Source organism: Nyctereutes procyonoides, unplaced genomic scaffold, assembly GCF_905146905.1.
Source record: "Nyctereutes procyonoides isolate TBG_1078 unplaced genomic scaffold, NYPRO_anot_genome, whole genome shotgun sequence".
Taxonomy (NCBI): Eukaryota; Metazoa; Chordata; class Mammalia; order Carnivora; family Canidae; genus Nyctereutes; species Nyctereutes procyonoides.
In genome coordinates, this window is record NW_026575132.1 from 19252870 (window position 1) to 19266689 (window position 13820).

Sequence of the window (13820 nt, forward strand, 5' to 3'; positions counted from 1 at the left end):
TTAATGGGACTAATGATGAGACACAACTATATATGTCATGCTCCTCACCACTCTTCATATTCAAAGTGCTGTTGAAGAAAGCAAGGGGCTCAGTTGTAGTGACATGTTAAAGAGGACATGTGTTTAGAGAGGACAGTGTTGAATGTTTAAAGTTTTGCTCGGGTATCAGCCCTGGTTAGAATCCAGACATCTCAACCTACTTATTTGTCCCTTAGAACTTAATTTCCCCTATTTTCCTCAGCTATAAATTGGGGGAATAATGGATTATATCTGCTAGAGTTTCAGTAAAGATTAAATAATACAATGTACATAAAGCACCATGCGGATGCCAGGTGTGTAAGAAATGTTTTATCTACATGGACTCAGTCATTATCAGTGCTATTCACCATGAAGTTTCTTCACTGTAAACTCACATCTACTTTTTAGAATTTGCTAAGTTGTCTTAAAAACTGTTTTCCCAACTCATTAGCAACAACTATGAAAGAAGGAATTCTCATCATTATCTTCTATCTTGGATTCATAAAGCACCAGGAAAGCAAATTGCATTATATGAACATTTAATATATTCTGCTCTGCTTACCAAATTAAATTAAGCTCCACATAGAGTATATGCAGAGTAAATATGGCTGCCTATGAGGCAAACAATTTTGCTGTTTAAATTTGTCTTCTCTATGACATAAAATATTGTAGAATTATGTACCAATGGAAGAATTGAAAGAAAACTGGGTTTATAGGTTAAATTTTTCAAAAAAATCTCCTATATAAAACATAGCTTAGTGGTTCTACTATTTATTTACTAGCTTTGTTAATTTAGTTAAGTAATTTACTTTTTCTGTGATTTTTATCTGTGAAATGAAAATAATGATACCTCATAATTTGTGATGAGACAAGTTAATTAATGAATAAGATATACAAAGTAGTAGTTTGCACAGAATATAAGTTGCTTCATGTGAGCTGTAATTATTATTTTCCTACCTATCATTGTATTTTCTACAGGCATGTTATAATATAAGTATACATCAGTTATTTTACAATATCACCCCCAATCCTTCCAGCTTTATCAAGGAAAGAAAGGATGCAACCAAAAGCAAAGCAGGTCTCGGGGCAATTATGATGCCTACTTTCATGAGCCTTTCTTGGCGAGAATTGAAAACAAAGAAGCCTCTAAGTTGCTGGAATAGTGATTTGTAAAGTACTTGTGTTTACCAAGACCATCTTACTCATATTTTACAGACATCTTTAAAATAATATTCTGTTTTGGGCTATCAACCTATAGCTAATAAGGGAAAATGTTTTTAAACATTCCATGTTCTAGGAGCTGAGCCAGGGAACTTGCACTGGGCTGTCTTATTTAATCTTTGCAAACTACTATGAAGAAGTATACTAGTTTTTGATTGCTGTATTTAATTACCATAAATTTAATGGCTTAAAACAATACATCCTTTAGCTGCAGATGTCAGAAGTCCCAAATTGGTTTATAAACTGGAATGAAATCAAGGTGTAAAAGGCATGGACACTCTTGGGTCTTTTTATTTCTAGAGGTAGACTCTCTTTTCTGGCTTGTGGGCCCTTTCTCCGTCTTCAAAACACATCACTTCAGCTCTGCTCCCATCCTTACATCTTCACTAACTCTGATCTACCTCCCACTATACGTATTCTTAGATTACATCGGGCCCACCTGAATGATACAGGATGATCTCATCTCAAGATCCTTAATTTTTGATATTCACACATTCCCTTTTAACATGTACAGTAACTTATTCACAGATGCTGGGGATAGGACATAACGTCTTTGAAGGCAGGGAGTTTCAGCCTACCAGAGGTAGATACCATTACACTCAATTTGCAAATAAGGAAAGACAAGTAGTGATTATGAACTCTTAATACACTGAGAAACAAAATTCAAAAAGTTTGACTAACTTACTCAAACTCACTAAAAGTGAAAAAAAAAAAAAACCTAAAAGTGGTCACCAACATACTAATGTAGGTCCTTCTGATCCTAATGCTATTTCTAACACACAATTCTGCCCCCAAAGTAGGAAAAAAGATGAAGAATAGGTTCCCTCTTTAGGTGTAGATTTTTAAATTTTTTTATGAGTTAAAATATTTAATAAATGTTTATTAAGCGGCCACTATACCAATTTTTGGTACCAGGAAGAAATATGAATCAGAATAAGTCAGTGGCTAGGTAATCACAAAATTTCCCATATTTTTTTTTAATTTTATTTATTTATGATAGGCATACAGTGAGAGAGAGAGAGAGGCAGAGACATAGACAGAGGGAGAAGCAGGCTCCATGCACCGGGAGCCCGACGTGGGATTCGATCCCGGGTCTCCAGGATCGCGCCCTGGGCCAAAGGCAGGCGCTAAACTGCTGCGCCACCCAGGAATCCCCCTCCCATATGTTTAAATACCTATAACTCCTCAATCTATAATGAGAGTCCCAACCAAATTCAACTACCCTATAATTGAAAGCTCCAGTGTCACATTATATAAACCTTAGCAATTTGTCATGTCCGGAACTGAACTCTCAATTTTTTTTTCTACAACTATATTCAATCCCTCAGCCTTCTCCAGCTCAGGAAACAGCACCACCATATCCTCCACAACTGATTAAGTATTCAAATGTGTATATTCAAATATATATCTCAATCCTACTTAATTCTCCTTATTTTCATTACCCCTAGACTTCTGACTGGTATTTTCATTTCCATTCTTGGATTGCCTTGATCTCATCTCCATACATAAACTGGCATGATATCAGTAGAACATAAAGTACTTCAATATCTACTGTATTTATAATAAAATCCAAACTTTTCATGATACACAGGGTTACCAGGTACCGTATTCTGTTTAGGACATTTGTGTGCCAGCTGTCTTGGTGTAATTAGTGATAGAGCCTTCTTTCACTCCTGAAATTGTTCCAGTTGGATGATAAATCACATGATCACCATATTCATAGGGTTCTTGTGCAATCTTTCCTCTGCCAAAATTTTCCTCCCATAGTCAAACTTTTCTCTCCCAAGACTCAATAGTGTCTATTTTATAGTCTCTCCGGTAATTATTTTTCTTCAAAATCTGAATCAAAGTATTAAGTATAATCATATACTTGTTTTAATCTGTTGACTGTTCATGCCATTAGGGTATACAAAGACAACTAGGCCCATGTCCATGTTGTTTGCCCCCAAACACTTCAGGCAACATAGTACTTGACACTTGAAAGGTGTCTACCGGTATTTACTAAAACATTAATGACTAAATAAACTTGTCATACAGTCAAATAGCTATATAAACACATAATATAACATTTAAATAATAAAATTGTGTTCAAGATACCAATGACCAAAATCAATACAGAAGCAGAAGTAGTTGTTTTTGTTTGGAGAAAAAGGTTGAGTAGGGAAGGCTCTGTAAGGAGAGGAAACCTAGTCAGCGTTGATGGATGAAAAAGATCATATTATGTGATCAAGAAGTTATTAGGAAAGATTTTTAAGCAGAAAGGATGGCATTCACAAAGGCAAAATGGCTTAAAACAGTGTGATTATTCTGGGAACTCAAAGTAGTTTCTATTATTAGAGTGTACAGTCCTGCATAAATGATATATTAATGTCATGAATCCCTAAGGACAAAACCTAAATTATGAAGAACACCGCAGGAAACAGAGAGAACAGCAAAGAAATTTGAAACTTAGTTTTGTTTTCATTTTTAGTGCTGGGATGATTTGAAAATTTCTATTGCATGTTTAGCTCATCTTATAAATCATAGATGCTTAGATATGTAAATCAGTCTTTAAAGAGTTGTATTTCAAACTTCATTACCATAAAAAATCCTCTCAGTTGTGAGTTTGTCATGTAATTGTCACAAAATTATAATACATGGTCCATAAGGAAACTACAATGAGATTCATGATATATAAAACTAAACGGGGCTTTTCCCTCAGATAATTTTTGGCTTACATATTAAGAATTACCTCAAATTTCTACTTTGGGAAATGAAATTTTACTCATTCTCAGACTAAAAAGAAACAGACTAGAATTACTAAATTAACACGTTCGCATTTATATTATACAAATGCAAAGATGAATACATCTGTAAAATTAATCAAATAGTAGGTCAAATTTTGATGTAAATAAAAGTTGAAGTAGAGAATTAAAACTCATCTCAGATCTACTTACCTAGGAGAAAATTTTCAAGAAATATTCTTGGTACAGATAATCATAAATAGGTTCTTTGAATATAAAAAATGGACACCAGAAGTTTCTCATTGGTGTACAATAGAACATAAATGCTTTGTTTGGCTTACTGAGCAATTCAAAAGTTTGAGCCAAGATTTAAATTTGGAAAAGTCCACATAAAAAAAAAAAAATCAGAATTCTGGTCCCTGGTGGGGAAAAAACGGTCATGGTCCTATAGAGGGCAGTAGGAGTTCTCTAGCTCACCCACAGAGCCACTTCCCCACCATTCAAAGTGCTGAGATCTATGCCACTTCCCTTATATATATTACATGCCTGATCTTATGCCATACCATAAAACTATTGAGAATGATCAAAATATATAGGAAAATATTTACAATTTGATCATTTGTAATACTTAGAATTGAATGCAAATACTATCTTAATGAAATCATCAAAAAATGGAACAATTCAGACACTCAATCTTTTCTTTCTTGGATTTTGTTATTTAAACTATATCAAAATAAACAAAAATCCAAACAAATTTGGTATAGTACTTTTTTTTCTCCTGACCAGTAAGCTATTTGTTTTGGTATCTGGTCAATATAACACAAAAAGCAATAAAACAATAAAAAATATAGATATATGATGCATTTGATCTTTGGTTTCAGTGCATATACTTCCCTATATCTTCCAATATAACAAAAATAATTTATTTTATTTAAATATATTAAAAGTCTAGACAGGCTTTCCAATACCCATACCATTCTAAATTAGGAGAAAGAAAGCTAGGAGAGTTATTTCCATGGGAAATGATAGGCACTTACCTTAGCTATCTGGACACACCAGTTAAGCAGCAGCTGGGATCCAATGTTATCCTTGTGTTCATGGACATAATCCAACAGGCAACCATGGGGCATAAGCTGTGTAACCAGCTGAATGGTTGGGCTCAGACACACACCCAATAACCGGACTAAGTGTGGATGGTCCATACTTGCCATGATCAAAGCTTCCTATAAAAAACAAATAAATAACACCATAATTTTAACCCAAATTTTTTTACAGAACTATATTAGTGGTGCTGATCATAATTTTGAAAATGTGCTCTCATTCAATGGAATCAATTAAAAATGAAAAGATACTATTGCAGCTATAATATTCTTAAAGTGATTTAATTCAAGTAAAATTAAGTAACAAATAAAGACCATACATTTATTAAGATGGAAAATTTTATAGAATTAAATGCATATAAAACTAATATTAGTGTATTCTCTTTTGTAAGATGGACAATATTTGATTTTATTTATTGCTAAGTTGATACTGAATCCTAACATACTGTAGATTTTTAACTTTTGATCTTTAGTTCTAGAATACAATAATCTATACAAGTGCAGTTATTTGCACGTAGTATTAGGTGATTCAAAGTTAAGTCATCCATTATTAATGTGGATTCAGATAGCATATACAGGTGTAGTTTATAAATTATATATATCAAAACTTAAACAATTACAAGCAATATACCATCATGGACTTATGTAGAAAAATAAACCTTTTAGTAAGACATTCTGTTCCATAACTTTGTCTTTACTCAAATGTATTCCATTTCCAAAATTATAAGTGATGTATTATTCATAGAATCATAAAATTTGAAAGCTGAGTGAGACTATAAAAATTATCTACTCCAACTTTATCATTTCATTAAATGAGAAAACAGCTCTAATTTCTTTATCATAATCATGTCACTTTTGTTTAATGAAGATAAAATTGGACATACGAAAGTTATTTAGTGCATCTTAAAGTTAGCTTCCAATTAAAAGTTAAGACTCTTTACTACAATTTGAAACAGATGGGACCTTACACACACACACACACACACACACACACACACACACACACACACCAGGATCAGCACACATACAATTTATTATCAATCAGTTTACCTACACTGAATCCATGCGAATGTTTTTTGTAGCATTCTTGAATATTTTCTGTGACTGAAATTTTTCAAAACAAAAAATTGAGGACTGAAAGCTACACTGACCTTTTTTTAAGATGGCATGGCAGATCAAACACACAAATTTATTTCCATTTCTTCTCAATTCCACTATACTAACAATAAAGGGATTAATAAAGGGGGTGACATCAACAGTCACAGAGAGGAGGCAATAAAGAGAAAACTAAAAGTAGGAAGTGGCTTACTAGTAACTAATTTAGCATATGCAAGACATCTGAAGCCTAATGTAGCAGGTAGGGAAACTGAGAAGAAATCCAATTTACACCACATGTGTACACCACCAAAGGCTCAAGTAGTGTTAGCACCATAAATCTCTGCAAATGGAGCAAGATTATTTCAAATAATCCTCTATTTAGGAGGCACTTAACACTACAGATCTCCTCCCCTCCAGTAAAAAGATTGTAGACTATGGATATTAAGCAAAATGGAAATATAAGTACTCTGGTGAAAAAAGTAGGATTATGTAGATTTATACTTGGAGAAAATTGGGGCCACCTTCTAGTTCCTTCTCCCAAATAGAGCTATGACTTCAAAATTCTGAAGCTTAAATTGTTTAAACTTCAAATTCCAAATCCAGCAAAATTTCAATTAAGTGAGTGAATATACAACATGTTCAGGCATGTCTATTTTTAAAAAACTTATCTCAGGGGGCTCCTGGGTGGCTCATTCACTTGAGCATTGGACTATTGGTTTCAGCTCAGGTCATGACCTCAGAGTCATGAGATCAAGCCTGGCATTAGGTTCTGTTCTCAGTGGGGAGTCTGTTTAAGATTTTCTCCCTCTGCCCTACACCCCCACTTATGCTCTCCCCCCACCCCTCTCTAAGATAAACAAATCTTAAAAAAAAAACTTATCTCACATCTCACATCTCACATGCTTCCTTCTCTGTTAGATGCACTCATTAAATAAGAAGGGGGCAGTTAAAATAGTACATTTAATTTAGGAAACAAAAAAATGACAATGAAGGGATATTCCAGAATAAAAGCTATCCAAGAGACCAAGATAGCAGTCATTCTAGACTGGAGTGGGACATATTGATCTGGAAAAGGTGATCCAAGAAGATGGAGATGATAGAACATCTAATGAGTTTAAAATACTCTAAGAGTATGTATATTTAGCAGAAGCTGAAGGTCAGATTAGTGATTGATGCACAGAAAATTAAGCAAAAGTAAAATGGAGAAATTGATTTGATGTAAAGTACAAGACATAGAAGAAAAGCAAATCATGTATTCACTATGGAGCATGGCAGGGAATAGTTATACAAGCATAAGGCCATAAATACAAAATGTTGATATAAGCAAACACCATATGACTATCCTGGAAAGTGAAGGGAAGTGAAGGGAAGCTTCTGCAAGGCGGTGATGGCAAGAAAGTTGTTCATAGTGACAAGTTAGTATATGATGCCTAAAGTGGAAGAATCAAGAATTGGCAGGGTAAGCGTAATGTTTATACATAGAGTTAAGTGGAAAAATAAATTGCTGAGAAATTGAAAGTGATTACTTTGGGCAATGGAAACCAGGCAGTAAAGGGAGGGGAGAGGCACCCTAGACTTCTGTCTTTTACTACTCGCCTCGTAGAAGTATTTGACTTTTATTATTATTATTATTATCTTAGAGCTATTTGTGAGGACATAAACTTTTAATCTTCACTACTATTTTAGTGGTGTTGCTTTCAGCTGAGTCTAAAGATTATTCACAATTATAGGATATTTCTGATGGAGTATATGGATTTACTGGATCCAGCCAGGGTTTTAGGTGAGGTAATAACAATTTACTTTTTTGAGTAAGGAAGAGTGGGGCAGAATGGGCAAATGTCTCTGAGAAAGAAGAGATACAAGTCCAAACAGAAACAATCAGCTGGTAAAAGGGTATCAGCCTGACTCAAAAGACTTTGTTTCTGAGTGTGGGCGGAAGCTGAAATTGTTATTTTCCAGAAGGCTTCCCAGTAGGGAGTGCTACAATTCATCCTTCCTCAGCAGCCCCAGGGAACCAGAGCCATAGGGTAGGGGAGAACCAGTTTCTATGCTTCCTTGCTGAGCCCACCACCATAGCAACGCATGGGGACTGGCAGCCCAGGGAATGCTGAGGTGCATCACCTCTGGCAAGGACACCAGCATCCTCAGGTGGTACCAGTCAATGGTACCAGGTGTAGAACCTCTCTGGCTCAGAGAGAAGACAAGCTCCACATGGGGGCCAGGCTGGTAAAGAAGGACACTGCAGATGTCACAGGAAGACTGCGACTGGGACATTGGCTCATAGGTACATATGAGGCACCCAGCAAGTGCCCAAACTATGTGGGGATCTTCTTTAGGGGTCGGAGTTTCTGCATAATCAGCAAAGCCAGAAATCTGAGTTATTGCTATGAATATGGCCCCATCTGGATCCAAAAGGAAGAAACATTTTGATTTTATTTACTCTATATTTTAGTACACATTTGAAATAAAGCCTATCGATGTAGTTATAAGGAGAGCACAGATAAGAATGTTAGCCAAGTAATACTGTATTGTTATAATTAATTATTAACATTAATATTGAAAGTATAAACCAGAGGGTTCCTTCACTGAATTATGATAATCACACATATATACACATATACACCAGCAAATAAGCAAAACATAAATTAAATATCTAATTTTATGAAGTACCAAATTAGATATTATCTAATTAAATTTATACTGATTACATTTTCTCTGTTTCTTTTCTGGTAGCTTTACGTCTTTTACGAGCCTAAGTGTCACCTAGGTTTGTCATTACAGGTAGCTATCCCTGGCCTCATTCCCAAAGAATCAGGGCTAGAAGTAGATCAGGAATCTGCATTTGCAGCAAGCTCCCCAGATGAAGCTCCTGTAGGAAATATGAAAATTGAGGACCTCTGGAACATTGCATAAGATGTACCTATAATCCATTGCAAAAATAGTAACTTGTAATTGTGGTCTGATCCCCATTATAATACTAGAAGCAGTGAAAGGATGTAGTAATTTTCAGCTGTAAAAGGAGAAAACCAAGGCTGGCTGGGCTTACTGCCCAGATAATATGATAAGTAGCAGGATTGGGTTTAAGATTCAGGATTTCTGATTCTTAGTGCAGTGCTCCTTCTTACAATACTATATTTTATAAATTTTAGTTCCATCAGCACTTCACACTGTAGATGCTTATGTTGTTAACAAGAAGACAGCTCCAAACAACCTGACATTAGTCATAAGTGAAGAACTGGATCAAATTATACTTTATTTCCTGAGGAGCAACTAAAATCAAACAACAAATTTGCACTAACAGGTAAACTGCCATCACTTATAAAATGCTTTCCGAAAAAGCCAAAGAAAACATATTTCTCTTGTTTCCTAAAAGTATTATTTGGCGCAGACCATTTCTTGAGAAAGAAAAATGATGAAATTTAAGGTAAAATAAAGATTTGGAGGTTGTTTCAGGCTTCTTTTTTCAGGATGAAATACATAAACAATTTTTTTTTCTTTTACAACTCTCAGTACTCCCATCGTTACAAGGAGTAACGATAATTCCATTCTAAATATGCGTGCGAAAAGTTTACATCAGAAGGGTGTAAAAAAGTCACATGAAAGTTCTCTTTTAAAAAATCTATTAGTAAGTCCTGGCAAAAAAGCTGGGGTTGTATTAAGGAAAATTGCTCATCACACTACAAAGAGTATTTGAAACCAAATTGCAGAGTATTTGCATAATAGTTCTCTTTTTTTTTGAGAAAGAAAAGATGAACAAGACACTAATTGTAGGTTTTATTTTTTTCATAAAGGAAATAGCAGATGGCTTTTTTGGGGGATAGGGAAAGAGATAAAGAAAAGAGAACGTGGATTCATTTAGAGTGATGAGTGGGATGGAAAGGGAAAAAAATTCCAATATTTTAATAATGGAGTGTTGGATTTCAATAAATTGCTCTGTGTTGAAGTTAATAATGTCCCTTGTTACCTATCTCCGTGTGGGCCTATGGAAGCAATTTTGGAATCTCTGTTGTCACTAGAAAATGTCACCGAAGGCCATTGGAATAAATGCAAGTTGGCAGGTGCATTATCTATTTTTTTCAGAAATAAAATTAGTTTCTTTGTTTTCCCGTTTGCTTTATAAAAAAATTTCTTGTAGGTGAATTAAAGAGTTTTCTCACTGGACAGAAGAGAGTAGTAACAGGTGCTACACTGAAAACTGTAAAGCCAGAACATTTTTCTTTATAATGAAGTTGTGGTTTGAATAAGGACATTTTTAAAAACTATCAAGGGATGACCAGGGCATAGACAAAAAGCTCTGAAGCACATGTGCTATTACTCTCTTGCCTATGCCGTTTGTTCCTCTATTTGTGTCTGAAAGGAAAGACATTTCTGTACAATAATAAAAGTAAGCAACACCATTTGTTACATTAAAGTATCATCCTGCCCAGCCTTCAGATGTTTATACCTTGCCACTTAAACTTGTTTTCTCGCTCATGTTGGTTAGTGGCTTCACAAAAAAGAAAAAAGAAAAAAAAAAACATATGGCCAGTTATAACTTATCAGCGCTTCTGTTTTTTAAAAATGTTAACTTCAGCCAAACTTTCACTGTTTCATTATGTCTATGGACCATTACTTCAATACCCTCCAGCTGAAAATGGGTAAAATCTCCTTGCATCAGGGATAAGGAAGATTTAAAAAGAGGATAGAGGAAAAGAAAAGATAGACAATTAATGCAGACATAAAACTGTGTTTAATGCAACAGTCAGCAGATTTGTGAACGCTTGGCACAAGTGCCTCTCTTAAGGATGGTGGGGGTGATGGGGGTGATGAAAACAAAGGAGATAATGCTTACGGCAGTGATGAAAGATGAAATAAAATTATTGGTCCATAATAATGTTTTACAAACATGTTTCACTGCAGATGGTATCTAGATAATAAAATAAATGAAATCTGCATCTGTTTCCTCACATCTAGAATAAATAACAATTTACTTGTGTGAGTAGGTGAGCAGCAGCTAGACAGACCGAACGGACATGTCATTAGGTTTACGTGTGCCCACATTGCCGGGTGGGCTCAGCACTCTTTTCCATTCTCTGCCATCATTTGGGTGGACATGAACAATCAAGATTAGAATCCTTCTACCTCTTGGTGTCCAAAGTCTTCCATCTCTGTTCTCCACCATTCACCCACTGAGTAGCTGGATCTCATGCTGAGACACTACTAACAGCGCTACACAGCAAAGAACTTCATGAGCAATTCTACTCTAGGTAGATACCTACTTTCTGGCTGTGTTTCCCACCTTCCCCTACCCTTAGTTACACTGAATTCCCCTCATCCTTATGTTTTCCTACCCCTCTGTTATACATTTACTCACTTAAAAATATTTACTGTGGATCTGCTATGTGCTTGCCACTGTTAACTGAAGTTGGCTCTACAATACCATCTCCACCTCATGAAGCTTTCCCTCTGCTGGGAGAGACAATCAATATGCAGGAGAAACAAATCAATATAAAGCAGACATATACGTAATTATAAATCATATTAAAGGTTATGGACAAAATAAGTAGAATATTGTAATAGATAATAAAATGGTGGCTGCAGAGCTACTTTAAATAAGGGTACTCAGGAAATGTGTCCTGAGACCTGAATTATGAGAATAAGCCAGATAGACAAATACAAGGGAAGAGCATAAAGCCAGGTGAATTTGGGAATCTCTGAAAACTCTCCAGTGTCTAGAATTTAGCAAGAATGTGATGGCAAGGAGATGGGATCGGAAATGCAAGTGGAGGGCAGATCATGAAAGGTTTTGCAGTAGTGGAAAGAAGACAGGATTCATTCATAATTTTTTTGAGCATGGGCTTTCCATTATATTTCCCACTTGCTATCTTACCTCATCCCAGGAATCAACCCATATTTCAAATGCTTTCTAGTCATCTTGAAATCGATATCCTACTGGACCTCAGATTTAAGGCACAAAGTAAATTATTCCAAAAGAGCTTTTCTGCTAACTGCTAATTTTGTAAATTTCAGAATCATTTTCTAATTTGGTTTTTGAATCTTGGATTCCTATCTGGCATTCTTTTCCCATTGTTTTACATTCTACTCATATCAAATATTTTGCCAAGTCCTATTCATTGTTTATTCCAATGGAAAAACCTATATAGTTCTAAGTATTGTCCTTCTGACCCCTACTTAAGTTCAGACTTTCATCACTACTGTAAAAAAAATACTGTTTTTTTTATTACCTCCAGTCTATTTTTGTTATAATCTACAAAAAATTCCTAGGCATTCTGTGGTGCCACATAGCTTTAACATTGCATGTATTCGGTAAATCACTGTAGCAGGCTAATAATTAATCCTAACATATGTCCACACTCTAATCCCAGGAACCTGTCAATATCATCTTATTTGGAAAAAGGAAAAATTGTATAGATACAATTAAGGTAGGGATTTTGACATGAGGAAATCATCCTAGATTATCCAGGTGGGCCTTAATGACATTAGAAGTGTCCTCATAAGAGAGAGGCAGAAGGAGATTAGATACAGATACACGGAGGAGAATGCCACATGAAGAGAAGAAGGCAGAGATGATGATGATGCAGCCACAAGCCAAGGAACAACTGCAGCCACCAGAAGCTCGAAGAGGCAAGAAACAGATTTTTCTTTAGAGTTCCTGGAGGGTATTTCAGAAGTCTGGTCTCCAGAAATGTGATATAACTACTTCTGTTGTTTCAGTCTCCCAGTTTGTGGTAATTGGTTCTAGAAGCTACAGAATACTGATATAGTTATTATATTCTTTCCTTCCTGGTCTGAGTGAAAACTCCCAATCCTTCTCACCTCAATTCTTTAAGCAACCAAAACCAATTTATTGGGAGGTAAAGGTGAGATTAAATATCATTGATTTGGTTTTATACATACTTAAAATATTTTTAAAGATTTTATTTATTTATTCATGAGAAACACACACACAGAGAGAGAGAGAGAGAGAGAGAGACAGGCAGAGGAGGAAGCAGGTTCCATGCAGGGAGCCCGATGTGGGACTCGATCCCGGGTCTCCAGGATCACGCCCTGGGCCGATGGCAGCACTCAACGCTGAGCCACCCAGGCTGCCCTCCATATTTTAAAAATTAATGTTGCTCCCAAACCTTATTGAATTTGGATGTGCTATATTGGTCTAACCTAAATGGTGCAGATACTTTTTATTTAGAAGTTGACATATATGTACAATAGCTAACGTATACGGTATAGGCAAAGAACTTACCACAATGCCCAGAGGACTCTTAAAAAATTCAATTAGTATTACATTAATATTAAATCAATTATATCAATAGGGAATGTGATGGTTGAGTAGCAAAGGCATGGCCAACCGTCTCAGAAAAAAAAGCTTTAGCTGCAGGGCAACTGAACTGATTAGTTTAATCTTTTTGAGTCCCAGGGTGGGAAAATTTGGAAAGGAAGGCAAGAAAACTGACTAAAATACATCTTTTTCTGTCAGCCCTTTAGAAGCTATTATTTTCTACTTAAGTCCATGGAAAGCTAGAAGCATCTCCTTCCACCTTCAACATAAAGTAGTCATGAAGAGCTAGGAGAAGGCCAAAAGTAGCCTTTTGAGAACTTCAAAGACTGCATAAATCTGTTATGTAACAAACAGTAGCTATGATAGCAATAATAACAGCAAATA

General features: G+C 35.4%; 1 protein-coding gene across 1 annotated transcript in view; it reads right to left on the reverse strand.

Moving 5' to 3' along the window:
• Positions 1 to 13820, reverse strand: part of ERBB4 (erb-b2 receptor tyrosine kinase 4) — a 1090474-nt gene that overhangs the window by 153354 nt on the left and 923300 nt on the right. Inside the window, exon 20 of the mRNA XM_055345632.1 lies at positions 5000 to 5185. Within this exon, the coding sequence (XP_055201607.1) occupies positions 5000 to 5185 (186 nt within the window). The remainder of the gene's footprint in view (positions 1 to 4999; positions 5186 to 13820) is intronic.